The sequence below is a fragment of the Salpingoeca rosetta genome (assembly GCF_000188695.1).
Source record: "Salpingoeca rosetta unplaced genomic scaffold supercont1.8, whole genome shotgun sequence".
NCBI classification, from domain to species: domain Eukaryota; class Choanoflagellata; order Craspedida; family Salpingoecidae; genus Salpingoeca; species Salpingoeca rosetta.
Genome location: NW_004754926.1, coordinates 1648018 through 1674094, shown reverse-complemented (window position 1 = coordinate 1674094; position 26077 = coordinate 1648018). Strand labels below are relative to the sequence as shown.

At 55.3% G+C, this 26077-nt stretch overlaps 6 protein-coding genes across 6 annotated transcripts in view; 4 read left to right on the top strand and 2 right to left on the bottom strand.

Moving 5' to 3' along the window:
• Nucleotides 1–5668, bottom strand: part of PTSG_03834 (ITCH protein) — a 7554-nt gene extending 1886 nt beyond the window's left edge. Inside the window, exons 1-15 of the mRNA XM_004995510.1 lie at nucleotides 5405–5668; nucleotides 4997–5108; nucleotides 4515–4677; nucleotides 4292–4370; nucleotides 3954–4059; nucleotides 3555–3768; nucleotides 3188–3312; nucleotides 2784–3013; nucleotides 2425–2510; nucleotides 1954–2226; nucleotides 1606–1668; nucleotides 1379–1437; nucleotides 1052–1211; nucleotides 645–778; nucleotides 227–367 (exon numbers count right to left, since the gene is read on the bottom strand). Of these exons, the coding sequence (XP_004995567.1) occupies nucleotides 227–367; nucleotides 645–778; nucleotides 1052–1211; nucleotides 1379–1437; nucleotides 1606–1668; nucleotides 1954–2226; nucleotides 2425–2510; nucleotides 2784–3013; nucleotides 3188–3312; nucleotides 3555–3768; nucleotides 3954–4059; nucleotides 4292–4370; nucleotides 4515–4677; nucleotides 4997–5108; nucleotides 5405–5498 (2039 nt within the window). The 5' untranslated portion in view covers nucleotides 5499–5668. The remainder of the gene's footprint in view (nucleotides 1–226; nucleotides 368–644; nucleotides 779–1051; nucleotides 1212–1378; nucleotides 1438–1605; nucleotides 1669–1953; nucleotides 2227–2424; nucleotides 2511–2783; nucleotides 3014–3187; nucleotides 3313–3554; nucleotides 3769–3953; nucleotides 4060–4291; nucleotides 4371–4514; nucleotides 4678–4996; nucleotides 5109–5404) is intronic.
• Nucleotides 5669–5918: 250 nt separating this feature from the next.
• PTSG_03833 (uncharacterized protein) lies at nucleotides 5919–8143 on the top strand (the record flags this gene model as incomplete). Its single annotated transcript, XM_004995509.1, has 1 exon — nucleotides 5919–8143. One exon carries the CDS (start codon nucleotides 5919–5921, stop codon nucleotides 8040–8042), a length of 2124 nt encoding a protein of 707 aa, XP_004995566.1. The 3' UTR covers nucleotides 8043–8143.
• Nucleotides 8144–8397: 254 nt separating this feature from the next.
• Nucleotides 8398–10659, top strand: PTSG_03832 (uncharacterized protein; the record flags this gene model as incomplete). Its single annotated transcript, XM_004995508.1, has 6 exons — nucleotides 8398–8793; nucleotides 9348–9454; nucleotides 9595–9657; nucleotides 9933–10013; nucleotides 10135–10333; nucleotides 10576–10659. The coding sequence occupies 6 exons, from the start codon at nucleotides 8398–8400 to the stop codon at nucleotides 10657–10659; spliced, it is 930 nt and encodes a 309-aa protein (XP_004995565.1).
• Nucleotides 10660–10744: 85 nt separating this feature from the next.
• PTSG_03831 (uncharacterized protein) lies at nucleotides 10745–13279 on the bottom strand. The gene is made up of 7 exons (XM_004995507.1): nucleotides 12911–13279; nucleotides 12560–12715; nucleotides 12031–12109; nucleotides 11819–11895; nucleotides 11418–11584; nucleotides 11158–11197; nucleotides 10745–10860 (listed from the first exon to the last, which is right to left on the bottom strand). The coding sequence occupies exons 1-7, from the start codon at nucleotides 13156–13158 to the stop codon at nucleotides 10776–10778; spliced, it is 852 nt and encodes a 283-aa protein (XP_004995564.1). The 5' UTR covers nucleotides 13159–13279; the 3' UTR covers nucleotides 10745–10775.
• A 210-nt stretch (nucleotides 13280–13489) lies between these two features.
• PTSG_03830 (phospholipase C gamma) lies at nucleotides 13490–22571 on the top strand. The gene is made up of 16 exons (XM_004995506.1): nucleotides 13490–13542; nucleotides 14212–14564; nucleotides 14817–14907; nucleotides 15107–15185; nucleotides 15441–15591; nucleotides 15756–15874; nucleotides 16189–16315; nucleotides 16626–17177; nucleotides 17530–18332; nucleotides 18648–18936; nucleotides 19173–19426; nucleotides 19748–19937; nucleotides 20189–20470; nucleotides 20735–21047; nucleotides 21268–21530; nucleotides 21924–22571. The coding sequence occupies exons 1-16, from the start codon at nucleotides 13518–13520 to the stop codon at nucleotides 21996–21998; spliced, it is 3966 nt and encodes a 1321-aa protein (XP_004995563.1). The 5' UTR covers nucleotides 13490–13517; the 3' UTR covers nucleotides 21999–22571.
• A 241-nt stretch (nucleotides 22572–22812) lies between these two features.
• The window catches only part of PTSG_03829 (uncharacterized protein), a gene marked incomplete at its 5' end in the record, with an annotated part of 8096 nt that continues 4831 nt past the window's right edge, over nucleotides 22813–26077 (top strand). The window contains 10 exons of the mRNA XM_004995505.1: nucleotides 22813–22878; nucleotides 23016–23155; nucleotides 23413–23445; nucleotides 23593–23683; nucleotides 23967–24079; nucleotides 24377–24494; nucleotides 24778–24887; nucleotides 25214–25306; nucleotides 25562–25652; nucleotides 25786–25856. Coding sequence (XP_004995562.1) covers nucleotides 22813–22878; nucleotides 23016–23155; nucleotides 23413–23445; nucleotides 23593–23683; nucleotides 23967–24079; nucleotides 24377–24494; nucleotides 24778–24887; nucleotides 25214–25306; nucleotides 25562–25652; nucleotides 25786–25856 — 926 coding nt within the window. The remainder of the gene's footprint in view (nucleotides 22879–23015; nucleotides 23156–23412; nucleotides 23446–23592; nucleotides 23684–23966; nucleotides 24080–24376; nucleotides 24495–24777; nucleotides 24888–25213; nucleotides 25307–25561; nucleotides 25653–25785; nucleotides 25857–26077) is intronic.

Below are 26077 nucleotides of genomic sequence, written 5' to 3'. Positions count from 1 at the left end.
GTGGTGTGGTGTGGTGTGGTGTGGTGTGGTGTGGTGTGGTGTGGTGTGGTGTGGTGTGGTGTGGTGAGGTGAGGCGGTGAACCTGATATGATCCAACAACACACAACACGTGCTTTGGTATACACACTACATGTACCAAGCGTGGACATATACACGCGCGCACGCGCTGTGAGCATTGCGGCAGCACGACCACAAGTATGTGTGCGTGAACGTGTATGGAACGTACTCGACGTATTCCTTCTTGTTCGCGTCTGTCACATCAATGTCTGCACCGCCGGGCTTGAGTTCATGCTCTTTGATCTGTCCAAACTCGTGCTCGTCCACGGAGAACGTCATGCCCAGATACAACTCGTCAATGTCATTGTCCCTGGGCGAGTTGGAAAGCGGGGTGCGTGTGGGGGGAGGGGGGTAAATTGGTCATGTGCATGTGAATGATGGGCAGTGACTTGGAGAAATAATTTGTGGCAATCAGCGCGCGCACACACGCACGCACAGACACACACAGAGAGAGAGACGCGCACACAGAGACGCACAAACAAACAAACAAACAAACAAGCAAACAAACAAACAAACAAACAAACAAGCAAACAAACAGACAGACAGACAGACAAACAAACAAACAACACGCCAGAGCGATGACGTACAGGATCCAGATGAGGTTCTTGTAGTACTCTGGGTCGACCGTCTCCAGGTCCTTGAGCGTGAGCTCGCGGCCAAGGATGCGCTTGTAGAAGGGGAGCGTGAAGCCGTTGTCAATAAACTTCTCGTGGTAGATGGCCTGTCGATTCGTGCAGAGTCATGAACAGGAAAGGTGAGTTAGCATTGGGCACATACACCACAGTTCAAAAGGCATGCACGACACACAAGCACACAGGCACACATATACTCACACTCATACTCACACTAACATACTCACCCGCTCTCACACTCTCTCACACTCTCTCACATACTCACACACATACTCACACTCACACACTCACACTCACACACTCACACACTCCCTCTGTCTCTCAACATACTACCACCACCACATGCCCTATGCTGCACGCACCATGCCCACGACGCGGCCAACAAACTGGAAGTAGTGGAGGTGCTCTGGGTTGACGCCGGAGTTGGGGTTGATCTCAAGCTGGTAGTTGTTGCTCGCTGCGTACTGGAACAAGCAGTACATCGGGTTCAGCATCTCGTGCGAGATGAGGAAGAACCACTCCCTGGCGACCATGCGGCAGTGGTGGGGTGGTGTGGGGTGGTGGTGTGAGTACGTGACAGGCGTACGTACGTGCACGAAGAGCACCCATGCTCATGAAGACAAGTGCGACTGTGAACATGTGTGTGTATGTGTGTGTGTGTGTGAGAGTGAGAGAGAACATGTGCAGACCTTGCGACGCCGCCGTAGTCGAGACCGTCCTCGCCTTCGAACGAGAGATACAGACGGCGCTAGAAGATCCAACAACAAGGACGTGCAATGCCACCAACAAAGCAAGGACAGAAGGCAACGGGGGGGGGGGTAAGCACGTGGGCGCCTGGAACTACCAAGCATATAAATACAAAAGCATACAAAAGCATACACAAACATACACAAGCAACCGCACATGCACTGCAGACCTTGAGTTCGTTGCAAAAGCCGGATGAATCAGGCTTGATGCTCATGATTCCACGGAAGGAGTCCTGGGTGGTGTAGGAGGATGGTGTTTGGGATGTTTGTTGTTGGTGGGAGGGAAAGGTGGCGATGAGGCCCCACACGCACAAAGACTCGCAAGGCACACACACACACACATGTACATATACACATGCATACATAATGTTCGCGGGCGCATACACAAGCACGCACACACACACACACACACACACACACACACACACACACACACACACACACACACACACACACACACACACACACACACACACACACACACACACACACACACAAACGAGCAGCTGCAGCCGCACCTCGAACAAGTTGTCCCTGCGAACGGTCATGGTGAATCTCCCGGCAATCTTTGGGCAGTACGAGTAGCGCAGCACAGAGACTTTGTTCTTGAACTGGCGCTGGTACTGCGGAATGTCGGCGTTTTGTTCCTGCAGCAGCTTGATGCGTGGGTCTGTGAACGTGGTTGAGCGGGTGTTGTGGTCCACAAAGTACTGGCGCCCAAACTGGTCCACGCGGATCTCCCATCCGGCTGGCAGCGGCAGCTCCTGCGCGCGCGCAACCAGGCTCCGGCCCTGGTGGGCGTGGTGGTGATGGAAATGGTGGGGATGGTGAGATACGGAGAACGGGGTCACGCATACCCAACACCTATCACAGGCACTCCCATATCCACACACACACACACACATGCAGACACACACACACATACAGACACACGCACACGCACACACACACACACACACACGCACGCACACAGTGGCGCTGCTGCATACCTGTCTTGGGTCCTCCCACTGCGTGTGTCTGGCTGGGTGGTACACGAAATACGGCCTGCCCGTCGGTGTTGTTCGCTTCTCCCAACCTGTGTAACATCACCACCATTCACCCACAGGCGCAGTGTCACAGAAGGGCACATGCACGATGCTCGCATGTGTGCAGGTGCAAGTGTGCGCCTTCACGCACATGCACAGACCAAACGCACCACCTCACAGACACACCACCACGCAGGCTGACAACCATGACAGACCGCAACCACATAACCATCACCATCATCATCACCACCCTGCATACACAACCACCACCACCACCCTGCACTCACAACCACCACCACCACCTCCCTGCATACACGACCAACCCTTCGGAAGCGGCCCCAGGCCGTCGTCCGGCTGCTGCTCCGCCGCTGTCGACGCGTCTCCGCCATCCGTTGAGGAAGAAACATCCTGCTGTGGTCCTTCGCCAGACTCTTGCGGCGGCGGCTGTTGTTCCTGCTGTGGCGGCTGCTGTGCTGACGATGAGGAGGAGGATGATGAGTCACCAAAGAGAGAGCGCTGGCCGTGCTGCGCCTGCGCCTGCGAGAGATGTTGCCTGAGGAGGGGGAGGAGGAGGGGGAGGGGGATGGACAATTTGGTCCAAACATGAGTGGGTGACGCAAATTCACTCGCTGTTCTCATAGTGACCGAAAAGTACTGCACCGACAAGATCACAAGATACACACACATGCCACACACACACATGCCACACACACACATACACACGTACCGCTGGCGCATGTAGAGGTCCCTGGCCTGGAGCATGTCTGTGGAGGGCCGCTGCCAGGTTGTTGAGCGGGTGTTGTGGTCGACGTAGTACACGCGGTTCCGCTGGTCACGCCGCACCTCCCACCCCTGCAGTCATGGCGTGATGTGATGTGTTGGTAGTGGTGTTGTGATGGTGCAGGGGTTCACGGTGAGGGCACGTGCACGCATTTGATGTTGGAAGGCAGGCAAGCGCGCGTACGCGCACCACTTGTGCAGACACACCATCACCACCATCACAACACATATACGCATGCACACACACACATACATACACACACATACACACACATGCACACATGCATACACACACACACACATGCATGCCGCACCGGTGGGAGTTGGCCAAACTGATCGGACGTGACGGCGCTGGAGGAGAGGCGTGCGCGCGTCGCTGTTGGCGTCTGCGGCTGCACGGATACGGTGGTCGGCTGCACGGGCTGCGGGTACGACTGCGAGCCGCTCCGTGGCGGCATCTGCGAGTGCTGTGGCTGCTGTGGTGCTGCTGCTTGCTGGGGCATTGGCGGCGGTACCCATTGTGTTCGCCTGTGTGTGTGTGTGTGTGTGTGTGTGTGTGTGTGTGTGTGTGTTGCAGAAGATATTGGGCACGGGGTGAGGGTTGAAGGTATTGGAATAAGTCAAAACCAAACACTCACATACAAGCATGGGCGTGTAAACACACGAGACACACGCACGTACACACACACACACATTCACACACACAAACTGACCGTGTGTTGTGGTCGACGTAGTATGTGCGGCCCTGGCCATCTGTCCTTGCCTCCCATCCCGGGGGAAGAGGAGGCGCCTGCACAGCGGCTTGCGGTGGTGCCGCTGCTGCCATCATCAAAAAGAGGGGGGCGGGGGTGTTGGTGTTGGTCGTGTGTACTTGATCGTGAGTGTCGTGGAAGCGGCTTGATGACCAGCTGTTTGACTCAACCACACTCACTCACTCACACACTCACTCACTCACACACACACACACACTCACACACACACACACACACACACACACACACACACTCACACACACACACTCACACATTCACTCACACACTCACACACTCACCCTGTGGTGGGAGTGTTGATGTGCGGGAAAATGATTGGCCAGCGAGGCCCACGGAGAGAGTGATCTTGCCAACTTCCTCCTGCAACAATTGTAAAAGCATGTGGGGTACATGTGAGGAGGGGTGCATTGTGCTGCTCCACCCAATACCACCCCCACATCCAAAATCACCCCGAGGCACGCATGTCTGTGTTGGTCGTGGTCACCAGGTTGTGATTGAACGTACGTCGTTGAGTTTGAGGGTCTGCCTCATGTCCATCTGGTGGCCGGCAGCGGCGCCTGGCGGAATGTCCGTCACGGCGAGCTTGCATGTGCCGAGGGTGTGGTCTGATCTGAAGCTGAGCTTGCTCTTAACCACAATGACCAGCACGCTCGACTCGTCCACCACGCTGTAGAGTGACAAAAACAAGACACGGGAAGAATAGCATGGTGGCAATGCGGGAGCAGATGCAGGTGTGGGGAGCAGGAACATCACAAGTGGTTGCGCACGAGTGAGAGGATGCGTGCGCATGTCCGCCTCGGTCTGTCTGTGCCTTGATCCGCGCATGGGAATCTCATAGACACAAACGTACACGTAACACACACACACACACGCACACGCACATACACACACACGCACACACACGCACACGCGCACACACACACACGGTCTCCCTTGCCTTTCGTCCCCCCCGTCCCCTCTCTTCCAACACGTGACCGGACACTTACAGGCCGATTTTGTTCTTGGGGATGCCAGGGAAGCTTGGGTTCCATGATCGGCGCACGACACTTGTCTTGGTCCGTGCGCTTGCGTTGTCCAGGCCGACTTCAACATACACGTCTGCACGCAAGCCGACATGCAACGGTGGCGCGTGTCAAGGCACATGCACAACGCAACAAGAAGCAAGAAACACACAATGGATGGATGCCAAGAAGAAGAGGATGGCAACAAAACTAGGTGGGGGACCCAGGAATCAAGAAGAGAGAGGAGGAAACGAAGGCAGCACAAGACACACACACACTCACATACACACACTCACACTCACACTCACACCCACACTCGCACTCACACTCACACACTCACACTCGCACTCGCACACCACGCCCATCAGGCTTGTGGACAAGCAGGTGCCGCACCTGGAGCGCTTGCCCCTGCTCGTGGCCGCAGCTCTGCGCTGCGAACTTGAACACTCAGCTGTCGCAGAGCCTCCGCCGACGTTTGTCGTGGCATTGCGACCAGCAAAGCGACAAAGAGACAGAGGAGGGAAGACAGAGAAAGGCGAGACAAGACAGCAGAGAAGAGACCTGGTCTGTGCGGGCGTGAGCGTGTGTGTGGGTGGTGGAGCGTGTGACGTGAGTGGTGGAGAGAGGAGTGTTCGCCGGCCACACCACCAACAAGCAACACAAGCGAAAACGCCAACAACGAAACAAGCGACGATGAGTCATGGTACTACTTTTCATGCTGTCGTTCGATACTCTGTCCGCTGGCTGCGTCTGCTGGCTGGCTGGGTGTGGCTCTGATGTGAAACAGCAGCATCGCCCTCACATCTGTCACACAACATCACACTGTTCACCTCACTGTTCGCCCCTTTGTTCGTCTCTGTCGGGTTGCCTCGTCTTGCTGCTACACCATCACGTGGACAGTTTGGCCATGGGGCGACCAGGATCTTCGCCGTCGTCGCAGGAAATGCTGCAGGCGAAGCGGCCACGTATGATGCGACCTGCACGCCCCGCAACACATGCTGGGGAATTGTACGTCGTCTTGCTGTCCCAGATCAAGCTGCCTTCACCAAAGGCATCGCCAACAACCAAGGCGGCCCGCCCAGGCACCAGCACCAGCACCAGCAGCATGTCAGCGTTCCTCCTCCAACAACAACAACAACAACAACAACAACAACAACAACAACAACAACAACAACAACAACAACAACAACAACAACAACAACAACAACAACAACAACAACAACAACAACAACAACAAGTGCTGCTTCCTGTTCGACAAGGCCATTCGGCAAGAGCAACAACCACAACAGCATCCACAACAGCATCTACACCAAGATACGCAACACAAACCACAACAACATCAACGGCAGTGCCCACAGCAACATCCACAACAAGATCAACAGCGACATCAACAGCAGCGTCCACAGCAGGACGAACAACTGCAGCAGGAACAGCTGCTCAGCAAGCACCAACCCTCACGTCCTCTGCGTCCATGCCGTCGTCCTCTCCATTTCCATCCTCATTTTCGTCGTTGCATACGTCAACTCCACCAGCCCAATTTCACGCACAACAACAGCAGCGGCAGCAAGGCCCGCCCAAGAGGATGCTGACGTTGAAAGAGAAGACGGCACTGACTTCCGTGTTTATGGCTCCGCCAAACCCTCAGGCGCCTCGAAGACACGCACTGCAGCCCGTGTTTCCACCTGCTTCAATGGGCCATGTTACTACCTCCAATCAACTGCGGGTTACGAGCACACTCGCGACGACACAGCCATCGCCAACACCGTCCACAAACACATACCCATCAGTAACAACAGCTACAGGCACGCCTGTGACCACAACGTCAACATCAACGTCAACATCAACGTCAACATCAACGACGCCTGCACCTGCACCAGCACCTGCACCAGCACCTGCACCAGCACCAACGCCAACAGCGGCGTGGTCGCGGCCACAGACCCCAACAGCAGCAACGCGGCAGCCGCCGAGTGCGCCACCCATCGTGTATGACGGGGACGCCATTGGTGTGTTTCTGAGCGCGGAGAGCGCAAATGCCATGGTGCGGTCGCGGGTGCGCAAGTGGCTTGCCTCGCATCGCGTCATCTACGACCACAGCGAGAAAACGCACGGAGACGAGCGCCTGCTGGACGTGGTTGTGCAGAGCCACACCACCAACATGCACATCCGTGTCAAGCGCATCGCTGTCAACTCCGTGCAGGGGCTCGAGGCAGACCTGGGCCCCGGCGCTGTCGTGTTTCTGGCCATGTTCTGCGAGCGCTCCCCTTGCGGAACATTTGCCGTCGACACGATTGGCATGTATCGGTCCATGGTGACAGCCAACATGGCGCTGTCCTCATATGAGCCGGCCCATGCGTCGTGGGTGCGTTCGCCGGTGCCACAGCCCAGCAAGAACGGGTGCACGTCGCTATGCGGCCAGGCCAGCGACGGCCGCAGCCTGCAAGTGTGGGTGCGCAAGCTGGTGATCCGCGTGGAGAAGAGGATGTGTGCTTCAGTCGAGCATCGGCACCTGCTGTTTGGGCGTGAGGAGCTCCCAGCATACTCCCGCGCCCTTGGCAAGCTGGCGGAGTTTCAGACACGCGAGCTGGCCCTGGCGGAGCTGAAGCGGAGGGCCGGCGCCGGCACCGCAGCGTCTGCACAGCCGCATATCAATGGTGGTGATGGTGGCGGTGAGAGTGGGACTGATGGGGATGACAAGGGTGACGGAGGGGACTTGCGGGAAGAAGCGAGCGGAGCAAGTGACGACGGTGGCGACAGAGATGGAGCACGTGGGGCAGGCAAGGGTGGCATTCAAGGTGATTGTGGCCGTGGTGATGATGATGATGATGATGTGCGAAGCAGTGATGTGCGAAGCGGTGATGTGCGCAATGGCAGTGTGGGTGGAGGAGGTGGCCAAGACATGGTTGGTGGGGAGAAGGGTGCTGGGTGTGGGATATCGGAATCCATGGAAGCTGCGCTGGATGATGTGGGCGGGCTCGCCGTCACCGACGGCATATGCAAGCGCACGTTTTGGGTGCGATCCGTCACCACATAGTCTTTGCGACGCTTGTGGGCTAACTGTGTGTTGAGTGCGGTTGGTTGGTGTGCCTCTAAAACAAAGAGAACACGCACCACTGTAATCATCAACACCAGAACAGTGTCATGTCGTCACCGCAAGCAGCAAGCACGTACACACACACACACACCCTCGCGCACATGCACGCACACAACACACAACACAACACACACACACACACTCGCACAGATGCACACACAAAACACATCTGGCCCCAACCAAACGCCAACCAAACGCACCCCCCCCCCCCCCCCAAAAAAAAAAAAACCGTCAGCAACAAACAGCGAGCAAACAAACAACCACAAAGTGAGCAAGACATCGGCGACGAACCAGGATGGACTTGGATGAGCTGCTGGATGATGTGGAGCAGCTGCTGGGCAGCGAGGGGCCCGCAAAGGTCGGCGGGAAGGGAGCAAAGGGTAGTGGAGATACAGTGCGGAGCAGCAATAAGGACGGTGCGAGCAGGGAAGCAACGAGACAACGAACCACAGCAGCAGGGACATCTGTAGCAGTACCACAGGAACCACGAGCAAGTCAGGAACCAAATCGCCTGCGCAAGCTTGTCAATGGGGACGGTAACCGGGGCAGTGGTCGATCACAGCAAGACGCACAAGCTTCGCCACGCTCGTCCACGCGAACAGCGCCATCACATCGCGCAAAGCCGTCAAACCCGCATGACGACTCGGACGTGGATACACTGCTCATGGATTTGGAGTCATCTGTCCCCGCAGTACGCGCGCGCGTGTGTGTGTGTGTGTGTGTGTGTGTGTGTGTGTGTGTGTGTGTGTGTGTGTGTGTGTGTGTGTGTGTGTGTGTGTGTGTGTGTGTGTGTGTGTGTGTGTGTGTGTGTGTGGGTGTGTGGGTGTGTGGGTGGGTGGGTGTGGGTGTGCCTGTGTGTGTGTGTGTGTGTGTGTGTGTGTGTGTGTGTGTGTGTGTGTGTGTGTGTGTGTGTGTGTGTGTGTGTGTGTGTGTGTGTGTGTGTGTGTGTGGGTGTGTGTGCCTGTGTGTGCGTGGGTGGGTATGCCTTTGTGCCTGTGTGGGTGGGTGTGCCTGTGTGCCTGTGTGTGTGTGTGTGTGTGTGTGTGTCTATATGTCTGTCTGTGGCGCCTCTGGGTCTGTGTTCCAACCTTCTGCCTCTTGGTTGTGATGTCGGGTGTGCGACAACTGCTTGGTTGAGTCGCCGCACACGCATGTGCTGTGCACGCGACAACCTTTACAACCTCAACCAACTCACCAGCTCACCAACCCACCAACCCACCAACACACCAACGTCCTTGTTTGCAGAGAGCCCCGGCACATCGGGTGTCAAGTCGACCACCAGCCATCGCCCTCTCTACAACATCAGCCCAGGGCTCCAGCTCCAGCTTGAACGATAACGGAAGACCGACCAAGTACGGTGATGAGCGGTGCATATACCTTGCTTGATTGATTGATTGAGTTTCCTGTGTACACTGTGAACTGTGAGCTTGGAATCCTTCGCTAAACAATATCACCATGTGTGCGTGCGCATGTATGTATGTGTGATTGACAGGTGTGCACATATTGTATTGACGGACGCAGGACAGCCTCGCGGCATTGCCACATCTTCTCAAGCGTGCGTGTGAGCGCGCGCGCGCGCGTGTGTGTGTGTGTGTGTGTGTGTGTGTGTGTGTGTGTGTGTGTGTGTGTGTGTGTGTGTGTGTGTGTGTGTGTGAGCGCGTTTGTGTGTGTGTGTGTGTGTGAGCGCGTTTGTGTGTGTGTGTGTGTGTCTGTGTGTGTCTGTGTGTGTGTGTCGAAGGTCTGTGTCTACTGCCTGCTTGTTTTGTCTGCGTGCTTGCCGTTCAGGCCAGAGTTGTGTGTTTGATGCTCATGAAACATGACAATCAACAGGTGTACCTGCTCCACATTGCGGTGCACTTCGTGTGACCACTCCGTGTGCTGTTTTGACAGCGTTCGCTGGGATGACAAAGTGTAAGTTGTGTGCTGTGTGCTGTGTGTGCGCGCGTGCTGTGTTCTGTGTGTGTGAGTGTGTGCGCGCGCTTGTTGTGTTCTGTCGGTGTGTCTGTGGTTGTGGCATTGACACTGCTTCTAGTTTGCATGGAGCGGCTGTTTGTGCCACCACTTACTCGCCACCAAATCCACAACAACAACAACAACCACAACAACAACAACAACAACAACAACAACAACAACAACAACAACAACAACAACAACAACAACAACAACAACAACAACAACAACAACAACAACAACAACAACAACACCACCACCACCACCAACAGGGACTACTTGTTCTTCCGCAACAACACGCCCGATTATGACAAGTTGAAAGTGCTGCTGCAAAGTCAACCAGGTGTGTTCGCTGTCTCTATTTACACCGGTTTTTGCTTGCCAACTTGAACCCAGGAACACATATGCAAATGCCCATGACACGTACCATGTGACAGGTGGAATCGAGCACAAGGACATCCACTCACACACACACACACACACACACACACACACACACACACACACACACACACACACACAGGCGGGCGGGCGTATGCGTGCCAATGCGCCTGGGCAAGTGTGGCGCAAGGAAAACGGCAGCAGGTGTCACGCGGTGGCGCTCTGAAGTGGGTGTGCGGACGCCACACGGATTGATGGCACACGCGCACAAACACACACACACACACATACACACACACATACACACACACATACACACACACATGCACACACCCCACCTGTTCAAGAGATAGTGCTAGTCAGGTCTGTGGCTTGAAGCACCGCCGCAGCAAACTCGACATATGTCTCTTCTGTGTAGTGCGTCATCCTGCACCATGGCCATCATGTGGGTGTGAGCTCATATGCGTGCATCATGTGTGCGTGCGTCATGTGTGCGTACGTGTGTTGCACCTTCATGAGGTTGACCTTCAACCCTCGTGCGTGCTGTTGCTGTTGTCGTTTGCCTTTCTGCTCGCCCTTGCTTGCGCGTCCTTCCTTGTTGCCGGGTGGCTGTCTGTTTTCGAGCGGCTTGCTTGATGCCTGGTCTTGCTATCCACCCCCGCCCTTCCTCGCCTTGCTTCACCTGTTACGTGTATATATGCATTGAACCCTCGCCTTCACCAACCTTGCCAGTGTCCTGTTGATGGTGTCGCTGAGCACCGTATCTGTGTGTGAATGTTTGGGGGGGGGATGCGTGGGTGTGGGTGTGGGTGTATGTGAAATAAGAAGAGAAGGAACCGTCTGAACCGTGAGAAGGTTGTGTGAAGAAGACACCGAAAGGGAACGCCGATGATGCTGTTCTGCTATTGTTCATGGAAGCAGACGCCCACACACATACATACATACGCGTACATGCACCACTCACACTGTCGCGTGTCAACTGACCAAAGAGGTAAAAGGCCAGAGCGATGACACCGGTGGTGCGAAGGATGATGCTGAGCTGAATATCCGCATTGCTGAGGGCACGAAGCAGCGCCTCGTTTTCATGATACGTGAGCACCAGCACTTTCCTGGCAATGTCTTCGATGCTTTCCTGTGCAATTGCTGACACGCTATGCACGTTGACAAAGAGCAGGGTACGCAGAGTAAGAGACTGGTGCAGTGGGAATGTGGTTGTGGCCATTTTGCGTCCCATCGAAATGTCATGACGATGTGCTGGCTGACATAGCGTCACCACCATGACATTGCCCTTCACCCAGCGGCGGCGGCGAAGATTCCAGTGTGCTCTTCCATTGCATTTGAGCATTTGATGGTGTAAACAACAAAGTGTGGTTGTGGAATGCCACCTGGCAAGCTCGGTGTCCTTGAGGTTGAACACAGTTGCCTCCAAGAAGTTGCGGAGAATGAGGAGTGGGGAGGGAACCTGGGAGTTGTGCGATTGCACCGGTGTAAGCTGCGAGAAGCAAATGGAAGAAGGTATGGCTGCTGTGCTTCTACCCTTCCCCTTCTCGTGTCACGCTGCCACCCTTGAACTCTCTCGCGCAAGACAGCGCCTCACCATGCGAAAGTCGATGGTCTTCAAGATTTCAAACTCTATGTCCGTGATGTCCTTGTATGAGATTGGCAACCCCAACAGCCTGGAGATAGAGATTGGGAGAGGGATGGTTGAGCGTGAGGGAAGAGACAGAGGACAGAGAGAGAGAGAGAGAGAGAGAGAGAGAGAGAGAGAGAGAGAGAGAGAGAGAGAGAGAGAGAGAGAGAGAGAGAGAGAGAGAGACAGAGAGACAGAGAGAGGGGAGAGAGAGAGGGAGAGAGAGAGAGAGAGAGGGATGGTTGAGGGAGAGGGAAGAGACAGAGGACAGAGAGAGGGAGAGCGCACGCACACACACGCGCATACCCACGCACACCCACGCGCGTGCAAAAACACATAGCATTACATTACAAGCCTGTTGCCAGCCACACGCTCGCGTTTCTGATGTCACCTGCCACCTCAGACAGCAACGCCGTCGACAACAGTCAAGTCAGCAACATACCTCTCCCACCCCACCCCCTGAGTTTACACACACTGACTTCTGCGAACAACGCACCTCTGAGCGTATCTGGACGTGCGTGCAGGCCCCATGCGCTTGCGGAGCAGAATCATCTTTGAGGCGAGCTGCACACATGTCAGGCACGCCAAGGTGCAAAACTTCAGGCTTGGCGGCCGCGTCTGAGTGCTGGAGTCTGCTGTGGCTGCTGCTTTCCTGAGGCCATACATATCCGTACGTGCGCAGGCAAGAAAGGGAGCAGGCAAGAAAGGGAGGCCGTTAGGCAGGCAGAACTGAGCCGTTGACCAACAGCAACATACGAGGGGCAGAGTAGACGGTAGCACGCTGTTGCAAGCTGCCTGCAGGCACAGGGGAGATCGGAGCGTACCAAAGCGCGCGCAACATACTTACATGGTGATGAAGCCGTCGAAGAGTTCAAGGCCAAGGAAGAAGGCCTCGTGGTCAAGCCGCTGCACCTCGGCACACCTGGCGACCATCTGCGCCGCGCTTTGGAGATGTGCCAACGAGGGCATGGTTTTGGCGCCAATACTGGCCATGGCCGCCTCCTGCTTCCGTCGCTCCCAGTCCAAGGCCAGCTTTCCGTGCACCGTCAGTGTCTGCGCAACCTCCTCGGTCGTCGCGGGTGCCAGTGCAGCCATGGCTCTCTAGGGCTCTCAAGTCAGAAGAGCAAAGAAGGGCAAGGCGACTTCGAAAGATGGAACAACGAGGATATAGTGAGTGTGTGTAAGGTGCTGAAGTGCTGAGGTGAAAAGTGCTGAGGTGAACGGAACTCTGCCTTGAACGAACTTGAAGGACCTCTTCAGTTCTTTTGATTTGAAAGCTTCCCGCGCGCCACAAACCCTGTTTTGTTTTTTTGTGTGGGTGATTTGATGCGGGTGCACGCCTTGATTTCCCACGGCCCCTCCCACTGCGGAAGGCAGGACTGCCAACCGCGAATTTTAGTTGGTGGTTTGCGTGTATTTTCGTCAAAGTACCCAGTACCACAGGAAGTACCGGAATGAAGAGGCTGTTTGGCAGGAAAGGTGAGCGAAGGAGCACTGGCGGACCAGGGCAACGAAGAGACAAGAAGGAGGGGGGGAAGGAAGGACGGATATGAAGAAGGCGAGATGGGGGGAAAGCAAAACTGAATGATGAAGGACACTCGAGTCTGGCTGGATGCTCAGAGGGGAAGATCTGGAAACAAGCAGCCGGGGGGGGGGGACGGATTGGATGATGGCCACGCACAAGAGAGTAGCATGGCGCGATGTGTGGAGTGGAGCGCGGGGGCTTTCTGATGACACCAGCAGTACCTCCAGCAGCAGCCCTGCTTGTTTGTGTTTGTTTGCAAGTCGAGAGAAAGGTGGCGATGGGTGAGGAGGGTGATAGGGCAACGTTGGGAGGCAAAGTTGCTGGGGGCGAAGAGGCGGGGGAGGGGGAGGTGATGGTGGGGGCGGATCTGGATCGAGATCGATGGCGTGGATGGATGACGTGGATAGATGGCGTGGATGGATGGCATGGATGGCATGGATGGATGCTGCACACACACATACACACACACAATTGCACACACAAACACACAATTACACACACACACACGCTGCGTTGCTTTCATCTCAGCTTAGAGCGTGCACTCACAATGTGTTGGATGTGGGTGTGCTTGTGCCTTTGATCCCCAAACGCGATCACACACACACACACACACACACACACAGGCAAGTCGCAGTCGAGCACGACCTCCAGCAATGAGGCCGACGCCCCTGCGGTTTCGCCCAGCAAGCTGGACAGCATGATCCGATCTGCGCCAGAGCGATCCCCGCCACAGCTCCCGCTCATGCTCCGTGAGTACAAGCCACACCCAAAACTCAACGACTTTGTGCAGATGGTTACCCGCGACTGCACAATGGACCGCTACCTCACCAACAAGAAGATGACAAAGTGCAGCATCAAGATGGACTTTGGCACCTTCAACATTGTCTTCAGAACGGGCCCGGGGCGGCGCGCACACTACGTCCCACTCCACACCGTGTGCGAAGTGCGCACAGGCGAACAAGCATTGGCATGCAAGGTCTGTGCCCTGCGAGTTGTGTGTGCGCATTGTGCTTGTGCATCGTGTCCGTGCATTGTGTCTGTGCCTGTACTTATGTTCCTTGTAAGTGCCGTCGCGTCCATGCTCGTAGTGCAATGCAGTGCAGTGTTGTGTTCGTCCCACATGACATGCGCATCTTGTTGAAGCACAGCAACTGACCCTCACTTCGTCGTTGTCGCTGTCGTTGTCGTTGTCGCTGTCGTCGTTGATGTTGCCATCGTGGCTGTGCAGGACTTCAAGCTTGCCTCCTCAGAGTCCAAGGACTGCGCCCTTGTCATCTTGCATGGCGACCAGTTTCGCCTCAAGCAGCTCTGCCTTGTTGGTGCGTTGACATTAGCACACACACACTTTATGTTGGGGGCGGGGGTTTGCACAGAATCAAACACACATGCACACACTCTCACAAACAAACAAACAAAACACACATGCACACACCTACATGCACACATAAACAAACAAACACACATTCACACACACACTCACATCCTCACCGCATTCGCACACAACCACGCACACGACAGCGCAAAACGCTGCGGAGGCAGAAGCGTGGGCGGTCGCCGTGTGGGAGCACTCTCGATTCCTTCGACCAGATCTTTACATGTCAGTCTTGCACGCACAAATGTGCACGTTTGTTGTCGGTGCTCGATCATGGGTCGTTTGAAACATTATCAGGCACCTTGCTTGCCCAAGTCACACCCACTCACACACACACTCACACTCACACTCACACTCACACTCACACGCTCGCTTACTGACTCACTGACACACACACACACACTCACACACACACTCTCTCTCTCCGTCTCTTGCGTGCTTATACACACACACACACACACACATCCATGACTCGCCCAGGACACACATGATGCGGGACCGGTGGCTGCAGACGCAGTGGGACGAGCTGAGCGGCGGCAGCGACCAGATTGGCCTGCGCGAACTCAAGACGTTTGCCACCAAAATCAACTACAAGCTCTCTGCAAGGGAGCTTCGCGACTACATGTACCTGGTGCGTCGTGTGTGCATGCATGTGTGCGCACGTGCGTTCACATCCCCGCCTTGTACACTTGCGTGCGGGCCTTTGCGTTGTACTCCTGCCATTACTCTCAGGCCCAGTGCGCGCCTCCACTCACCATCCCATGCCAATGTGCGCGTGTCTTGCGTGTGTGCCAGGTTGACGAGTTCAAGCAAGGCATCATCAACCGCGAGCAGTTTACACAGCTGTACCACCACCTCGTGGAGAACCAGCACGTCACAGACGTCTTCCGCAGCTTCTCTTCGCAGGCATCAAAGTACGGATGCGTTGTCAAGCTTGGTCAGGGGTTCTTGGCGCCGCTCTGTTCATGCAACCACATGCGCTCACACTCGAGTGCGCTTGGTTTCTTGTCTACACATGCCCACCCGCGCACCCACTTTCTCGCACCAACACACACACACATGCATGCATAACCCCTCACACACACGCGCGCATAAACACACATGTATGCATAACGCACACCCACACACACACACATGCATCACCACTTACACCCACTCGCTTCTGCTCGCATGCTCCACACGCCATTGCCCCTCTGTGAAAACTATGTTCTTCCCTCGCGCACTGCAGGACGTCGCTGACGGAGAAGGACTTGCAGCAGTTTTTCCGCCAGGAGCAGAACCAGCAGGTCAGCATCGCAGAGTGCAAGGAGATTATCAAGAAATACGGCAAAGACAACACCCTCCCCGTCAACATGGTGCGTTGGCCCGGTGTGGTTGCCTCGGCACTGCTCACCTCACCCCTCTTTGTCACTGTCACTGCATCTCTGTCGCTTTCTGTCTCTGTCACTTTCTCTTCTCTTTCCCTCCCTCTCGCTTTCTGTCTCTGTCTCTGTCTCTGTCTCTGTCTCTCCCTTCCCCTTCTTTCACCCCCCCCCCACACTCACACTCTCCCTTCCCCTCCCCCTCACTCACTCACACACACACATATCACACACTCACCCCTCCCTCCCTCCCTCACACACATCACTCACACACTTCCTTTCCTCATTTTCATGTTGGGGACAGTTTGTTGAGTTTCTGCACTCGAACGACAACCACATCTGGAACCCTGACCACGACATGGTGTATCAGGACATGCACCTGCCGCTGGCGTGCTACTTTATCGCCTCGTCGCACAACACGTACCTCATGGGCGACCAGCTTCGCTCGGAGTCGTCCGTGGAGGCGTATGTGCGCTGCCTGCGCGACGGCTGCCGCTGCGTAGAGATTGATTGCTGGGACGGCCCCTACAACGAGCCCATTGTGTACCACGGCCACACGCTCACCTCCAAGATCAAGTTCCAGGACGTGGTGAAGGTTGTGAGCGAGCACGCGTTTGACACGTCCGAGTACCCGCTGATCCTGTCGATTGAGAACCACTGCAGCCTGTCGCAGCAGGAGGTGATGGCGCGCATGTTCCAGGAGGCGTTTGGGGACTACCTCATCACCCGCCCGCCCGACGACTGCCAGGAAAAGCACCGCGACTGCTACCCGAGCCCAGAGCAGCTGAAATACAAGGTCATCATCAAGCACAAGAAGCTCGAGGGCCAGAGCGATTCCGTCGTCGTCAGCCGCATGGTGCGTGCTTGCCTGCAAGCATCTTTGTGTGTGCGCGTGTGTGTGTGTGCGTGCGTGCATGCGTGTGTTTGTGTGTGTGATCAGCTAGCTTGGTGGCTGTCTTCGCTGTTGGTGTGGCAGCCAACGAGATGCGAGGGGAATCGTATGCACGCTTGCTTTGACACAGCGCGTGGCCGGGAAGGGGTTGATGTGGCGACCTCCACTTGCTCTTCCTGTCCAATATTCCCACCCAAGCCCGTGTACTTTTCTCTTCCCAGCTCACCCTCAACACACGCACACACACACGCACACACACACGCACACACACACACACACATGCACACACACGCGCACTGCCTCTTTGCGATGACAGCGGGAAGCGGATTTGTCGTTCTCTGTGAAGAATGGGCACCTGCTGCTCGAGGACAAGCTTGACGAGGCGTGGAAGAAGCACTACTTTGTGCTCACGGAGACGAAGCTGTTCTATGCTGAGGCCCTTGACGAGGAGGAGGAAGAGGTGGACGACGATGACGACGACACAGACTCGGCAACAGAGGGCGGCACAGAGGCTGACGAGCCCCATTTCCGCGAGCCGTGGTTCCACGGGAAGCTGGTTGGCGGGCGCGTGGCTGCGGAGGACGTGTTGAAGAAGCACCTCGACGACCCGGGCACGTTCCTCGTGCGCCCGAGCGACTCCTTCAAGGAGGAGTACAGCCTGTCGTTTGTGCACAACGGACGCGTGCAGCACTGCCGCATCCGCAAGCGCGACGGCCACTTTTACCTCACAGACACGTGCTCCTTTGCCACGTTGTACGAGCTGATTGACTACTACCGCCAGGTCTCGCTGCAAGGCCCCACGTTTACGCTGACACTTCGCCACGCCGCGCCGCAGCCCGCCCCGCACGAGTCTGAGCGGTGGTTCCACGCGGACCTGCCCCGCGAGCAGGCCGAGGACATGCTCAAGCGCATCCACCACGACGGCGCGTTCCTCGTGCGCGGCAAGCAGTCGGACCCCAACAGCTTTGCCATCTCCTTCCGCGCCGAGGGCAAGATCAAGCACTGCCGCATCCGCCTGGACGGCCGCATGTACTGCATTGGTGACGCCGAGTTTGACAGCCTCGTTGCCCTCGTCGACTACTACAAGAGCAAGCCCCTCTACCGCAAGATGAAGCTTAAGTGTGTCATTCCGTACTCTCTGTGTGAATGTGAATGTGAATGTGAATGTGTGCGTGTGGACGTGAATGTGAATGTGAATGTGTGCGTGTGCGAATGTGTGTGCGTGTGTGCGTATGTGTGCGGCTGTGAACCTGTGCAGACTTTATTTTGTGTGAATTGTGCCTCAAGCGTCTTTGTTGCATGGCTGCATTTCGCTTATTTCCACCCTCTTCCAACTGATCGGTCAACCCCCCCCCCCTCTCTTCCCACACCAAACACCCAATCAACCCCACCCCGTGCTTCGCCGTTGCCGTGCGTGGCTGCTGTCCTGTGCAGGTATGCGGTTGACCAGGAGCTGATTGACAAGCACGGCCAGGCGCCCGAGGAGGACATTTACAACTCGGACGCGCTGTACCAGGAGCCAAACGCATTCGAGGGCCGCAGCATTGTCACCTCAAACGTCACCTGCCGCGCCCTGTACTCGTATGGCGCGCGCAACCCGGACGAGCTGACCTTCCCCAAGGACGCCATCATCACCAACGTCATCAAGCGGGACGACGGCTGGTGGCAGGGCGACTACGGCGGCCTCCCGGGCGGGTGGTTCCCTTCAAACTACGTCGAAGAGGTGTGCGTGTGTGTGTGTGTGTTATGTTTGTGTCTGTATGTGTGTAAGTTTTTGTTTTTTGTTTGTGCGTCTGTATGTGTGTTTGTTGCGCGTGTGTGGGTTTGTTGAGTAGCACCCACTTGCTTGTGCTCAACCACAGCAAGCGTATTGCAAGAGTTATGCCAGCGTACGCCCTGGTTCGGTGCAGCAGTGGTTCTCTTTCGTATGGTTCTCACACGTGTCGCGTGTGCCATCAGATTGATCACAACGCGCTAATGAACGAGGACAAGGATGACGCAGACAACCCGCTCGGTGCGCTGGAGAAGGCCGACATTGAGCTGAAGAACCTGGAGGTGGTGCCCTTGCCTGCGCGCGGTGACCAGGCGTTTATCTTTGCCATCCGCAACAAGCTCAACCCGACGCAGTCGCTGGACGTTGGCGCCACCACCAAGGAGGACATGATGGACTGGATCGACTCCATCAACAGGACCGTCAAGGAGCTCGAGGCCAGGTGCACATGCGTCTTTTGTTCTGTGTGTGTGTGTGTGAACACGTGTGTGTGTGTGTGCGTGTGCGTGTGCGTGTGCGTGTGTGTGTTTGTGTGTGTGTGTTTGTGCCGTGTGTGTTTGTGCTGTGATGTGTTGTCTTGTGTGTTTGTGCTGTGACGTGCTGTCTTGTGTGTTTTTGTGCGCATGACGTGTTGCCTTCTTTGTGGTTATGAGTGTGTACGCGTGCGTACATATGGCCCCTCTCTCTTCCTCCCCTCTCCTTGCTCATTTCTTCGCCTTGCCATGCTGCTGCTGCTGCTGCTGCTGCACATTTCCCTCTGCAGAAACATCCAGCGGCGCATTGACGAGAAGAAGCTCAAGATCCACCGCGACCTCTCTGCCCTCGTCTTCTACTCGCAGTCGGTGCCCTTCCGCAGCTTTGAGGAGAACTGCTCCCTCGAGTACTTCAAGATGTCCTCCTTCTCCGAGAAGAAGGCCATGGCTCTTGTTCGCGAGGTCAACGGCCAGGCAGAGGTGCGGTGCAAGAAAAGAATAGAAAAGGAAAAAAAAAACCTCGTGCACATGTGTTCGCTTGCTTCCTGCTGCAGCAGCTGCTGTTACAAGTTGCTTGTCTCTCTTTGTGTGTGTGTGTGTGTGGGTGTGTGTGGGTGCGTGCGTGGTGCGTTCCTTGCGCCTGCTTACGCTGCCACCGACGCGTCAATCTCAACTTGTTATGACGACTTTGTTATGTTTACACGCACACGCACATGCACACACACACACAGGCGTTCAACAGGTACAACATCCGGCAGCTGTCGCGCGTGTATCCCAATGGAAAGCGCGTGGACTCGAGCAACTTTGACCCGCGTGTGATGTGGAACGCTGGCATGCAGCTGGTTGCGCTCAACTACCAGACACCCGACCGCGCCATGTGGCTCAACCACGGCAAGTTCCAGCAGAACGGCCGCTGCGGGTATGTCCTCAAACCGCAGTCGATGCTCAAGCCGACGTTCAACCCGTACGACCACAAGACATACGGCGTCGATCCTGTCACCATCCACGTTCGCGTACGTTCCAGCACCACCGTTGTGTGTGTGTGTGTGTGTGTGTGTGTGTGTGTGTGTGTGTGTGTGTGTGTGTGTGTGTGTGTGTGTGTCGCGCGTGTGTGTGTCGCGCGTGTGTGTGTGTGTGTGTTTGCGTTTGTGGTTGTGTGTTGTGTGGGCGATATGTTCAACATGGCTGCGTACTGCTGCATGTCACTGTCGTTAATACCCAGCTTGTCCTTCTCACGCCTCCACACTTTTGTGTGTGTTTGTGTGTTTGCTGTATAGGTGATCTCTGGGCGGCACCTGCTGAAGCCCGCGCGCGGAATTGCGTCACCGTTTGTGGAGGTTGACCTCGTTGGTATTGAACACGACAAGTACAAGACCAAGACGTGCACCGACAACGGGTTCTGCCCGGCGTGGGTGGAGGCTGTTGATGGCCGCACGTGCTGGAACGAGGAGGTGTCCTTCAACGTGGACATGCCTGAGCTCGCGTGCCTGCGCATTGTGGTGCAGGATGAGGACATGTTCGGTGACGCCAACACCATTGGCCAGAACGTGTACCCGCTCGGCACACAGCACGAGTCCAGCATCCGCACAGGTGTGTGAATCATGTTGTTTGTGTGCTTCACGTTGTATGACTTGCATGCTGTGGATTACGTGGTGAGTTGAACGTGCATGTGCGTGGTATGACTTGTGTGCTATTGCTTGAGCGCATGTTCGCGCCATGTCCTCAGCAGCTGCATCACCACCACCACTACCACCACCACCCCCTCATCATCACAACAACCACAACAATGCAACCCTCCTGTTGGCTGCAGGCTACCGGTCGATCCAGCTGAAGAACGCGTTCAACGAGCCGCTGGAGCTGTCGTCCATCCTGGTGCACATCCGCGTGGAGTACGAGCGCTCTGAGGAGTACCAGTCGCTGCAGGAACTTCGGGAGAACCTGCGCCGGGCCGGGGCGCGACGCGACGAGCTCATCAAGGAGACGCTGCTCCAGCAGCAGCAGGGCAAGCAGGACCAGGTGGTCGCAAAGCAGCTGCAGCAGCTTAACCACGAAATCACCTCCATCAACACGCAGGTGCAGTGCTGCTGTGCCGTGTTGTTGTTTCAGTTGTTGTTGTTGTTGTTTAAGTTGTTGATTAAGTTGTTGTTGTTGTTGTTGTTGTTGTTTAAGTTGTTGTTGTTTCAGTTGTTGTTTAAGTTGTTGTTGTTTAAGTTGTTGTTGTTTAAGTTGTTGTTGTTGTTGTTGTTGTTGTTGTTGTTGTTGTTGCTGTTGTTGTTGTTGTTGTTGTTGTTGTTGTTGTTGTTGTTGTTGTTGTTGTGCATGGTCATTGGAACGACACGTGAGTGCGTTTCCTCGACTGTTGTATGTCTTCATTCCTTGCTTGCCACGTTCTCCCTTGTTGACATTTCCAAATTCCATATTCTCTCTCACCAGCCCTTCACTATCCATCCCTACTGTCGTGATCAGATCATGTCCAACCCTGTGGAGATGCGACGCCTCAAGCAGGAGCAACAAGACAAGCTCGACACCCGTCCCCGCTGATCCCCTCCCTCTCTGTCTCCCCATTGCACACCCACCCGCTCTCACGAACACATGCACATGTCCCGCATGTCACACACGCCACGCGTGTCACACTTTCAATTGCAGACCTCCTGTTCCTCCTTTCCCTTGTCGTCATTCTTTTATCTCGCTGCTGTTTGCTGCTGCTGCCGCCGTTGCTTGTTTGTTAGCGTCGTCTGCCGTTGGAGCCTTTGCTTGCTTCTTTTGCTTGCTTGCTGGCTTGCTGGCTGGCGTGTTCCGCCACATGCAACCAACGCACACACCCGGCCGGTTGTCACATCATTGCTTCATCTTTTTGTGTTCTTCAGCGCTTTTTGCTGCTGGTGCTTTGGAGTTTTGCTTGCTTGCGTGCGTGCGTGCGTGCGTGTGCGTGAGTTTGTGCGTGTGCTGTGTGCTGTGTGCTATGTGCAATGTGTCGTGTGCACTTGGGTGTGGTTGTGCTGCTTGACCTCGTGTGTCAACGTGACGACGATCGTCCATGTGCCTGCTTCTTCCTCCGCTTTTGTTTTCACTGCTGTCGTTCTTTGTTACATAAAGCCCCTCCTTGTCGTGAAAGGGAATAAGGTTGGTGTTGTGGGTGTGCATGAACACAACACAACACAGCATACACACACACACAGACAGACAGACACACACACACACACACACAGACACACACACACACACACACGATTTCAGCGAGTTTTCCCCAAATAACCCACACACACACACACACACACACACACACACACACACACAACAGCACAAAATCGTTGTTGGAAGGACAGCAACAACAACGGCAGGTGCAGCAAGCAAGATGGCAGAGGATGAGGTGGCTGGTGTGTTGGAACGCGCCCACAGACACGTCGCACAGGCGGTTCAGGTGAGTTGACAGTGCTGCGCGTGCTCTCGATCGATTGCTGGCTGTGCGAGGTAGACACCACCACACATACATACACGCGCACGCGAGCGACGTCGCACCTGCAACGCACTGACACCACCTCCACCACTGATCGTGAGCAGAGCGCCGATGATCTGACGCACGTTGAGCAGCTGCGGCTACGGGCGTTACGGAAGCGGGCTGCCATCGAGAGCAGGCTGAAGACGGCAGTTCAATCCCAGATCAGCGACGTCTACGAGGGCATGGACCTGCTCCAGCGGTACGCGTTTGTGTGTGTGTGTGTGTGTGGGGGGGGGATCTTTTGTGTGTCTGTGTCTGTGTGTTTCTGTCTGCGTGTTTGGCTTTCTGTCTGTGTGTCTGTGTGCCTGTGTTTGGCTTTCTGTCCGGCTATCTGTCTGTTCCCCATGCCGTGTGTTCCGTGTACTACGCCCCGTATACCGTGCTTTGTGAACTGTTTACAACCTGAACGGTTGGCGCCGCTCACAACACTGATTCCCACTTCCTCTGCTATTCCAGGTGTCTCCGTGACTTGGACTCTGTTCAAACGAGGTACACTTCAGTCGCTTTGCTGATGCAACCATGCTTGCCACCCTCAGGCCTGCCTGGAAGAGTTGTTGCGAGTGTCACACACGCATGCTCTTGTTGCTCTCACCTATTCTCGCTGGCTGGGAATGTGCTGTGTGCCACCGCTTTCAGCGTTGATGAGAGCGAGCACTTGTTGGGCACATGTGAGGAGCTCATTCACCACGCCGCCCAGGCCCGCGTCTTGAGCGATTCGCGCAATCGGGTAGACCCGCATATGTATATGCACACACATACACATGCACACAGACACATGCACACATACATACATAAGCATCGAGACAGTACACATCACATGCACACACGCAACTGTAACTCCACGCACGCACACGAAAACTCGCAATGCCCGCTAGACAGCCCAGTGTGCTGCCCGCTCACACATGTGTCACGTCACGTACCCCCTCTTCCCTCTCGGTTCTTTCCCTTCTCCTTCTTTCCCTTCTCCTTCCTCCCCTTCTCCTCCTCGTCGTCGTCGTTCTCCTGGCCAGATGCGGTCCACCATGGAGCAGCTTGATCAGATCTTCAATGTCCCCGACGACGTACAGGAGCTGGAGAACATGCTCAAGGAAGACCCACCAAACCTCCTGCTAGCACACCAAAAGTCCGTTTGTGCATCTGTGTGCATGTGAGTGCATGTGTGTATCTGTGTGTGCGCGCATCTGTGTGTGCGTGTGAGTTGGGGGATTTGTGCATGTGTGTGTGTGTGTGTGGGATGTGTGTGTCTTGTCTGTCTGTCTGCCAGGCACACACACACACACACTTTTTTTCTCTGTGTAAGGACATGCATTGTCACACAAAGCTGCCAGATTTCTCTGGCTCCCTTTCCCATACACACACACACACACTCTCTCTCTCTCTTGCTGTCTTTCCTGCACTCTGTGTCCCTCGTGTGCTGCAGGTTGATGCATCTGGAACGCTGTATGGAGCATGTCCAGTCCAAGATCAAGAACACCAGCGTGCGCCCGTCAGACGCGCGTGCAATTGACGAATACTTTCAGGGCGTCCGCGTCGTCTCGGTGCGCACGTGTCTGTGTTCGTGTATGTGTGTGTTCGTGTATGTGCGTATGTATGTGTGTGTTCGTGTATGTGTGTGTTCGTGTATGTGTGTATGTGTGTGTGTGCGTGTGCGTGTGTGCAAATGTTTGTGACTCTTCGTGTGTATTCGTGCATGAGCGGAACCCCGCAACACAGGAAACCTTGAGCGCATGCGCCTTGTGTCGCACCCACTCACCCACACGTTCACCCACTCACTCAAACACATGCAAACACATGCAAACATATGCACACACACATGTGCAGGCGAAGCTGCAGCAGCATGTGTTCTTCGTGGCGCACGATCCACTGGCGTTGGTGAAGACAGACCCGGCGCTGCTCGTCTCGGCCTTGCGCATCATCATGCGCGAAGAAAAGTGCGGTAGCCGTTGGGGTGGAGGGGAGAGGATTGCAACGTGTGTGTGTGTGTGTGTGTGCTCTTGTGGACGGGTGGCATTTCTTCGTCACACGACACACGACATACCTCAGTACATTCAAAGCAGCTTCGTACAATCACACGCGCACACGCAGTTTCATGTTCATCACAGCACACATACACACACATCACACACACACACACTCTCTCTCTCACGTGCACAATCACACACATCACACACACACACACACACACACACTCTCTCTCTCTCTCACGTGCACAATCACACACACACACACACACACACACGCACACACACACACACAGACTTGACAGAGAGGCAGCGCCCAACACCCCGAATCGCCCGAAAAACCTCAAAGAGAAATACATGGAGAAACTTGGGTTGCAGATCGAGTCAAGGTGGGTTGTGACAGTGTTGCTGGGGACGGAGGTGTTGACGGCCATATGCGCTATTCTATTCGGTGTTTGGCCATCATCTTTATTTGCCACCCAAACAGCCTTGTGCTGAATGAATTCCAAGCACTAGCACACAACACACAACACTCACAAACACACACACACACACACACACACAAACACGTACAACACGCCAACGTACAAACACAACGCACAACGCAACGCTCGCACATGCACACGCCACATATGCGAGTACAGCTTTGATTCCAAGTTGTTTGCGCAGGGCTCGGTGTATCGTTTTCTCGAGGCCTTTCGCTCCTTCTACTTCACCGATCTCATTGTTGCCCAGGTTGTACACTTGTTGTGAACATGTGCGGATATGATGTGTTGCTATATCTGCTTCTGTTTTCAGCCATGTATGGCACGTCCCACCACTTGGGACAGTCATCGCTCATGGATATTGTATTGTGCGTCACCAACAGCAACGCCTTCCAGAATGCTTTCCGCCAGAGATTGACATTTTCAACTTCTACCTCAACCACTACCACGACAGGTGTGCCTGCATGCACACGCGTGCTTGCGATGCACCTGCAACCCTGCTTCCACACACACACACACACACACACACACACACACACACACACACACACACACACACACACACACACACACACACACACACACACACACACACACACACACGCACACACACACACACACACACACACACACACGCACGCACGCACGCGCGATGCAGCTCACCCCGTGTGAATG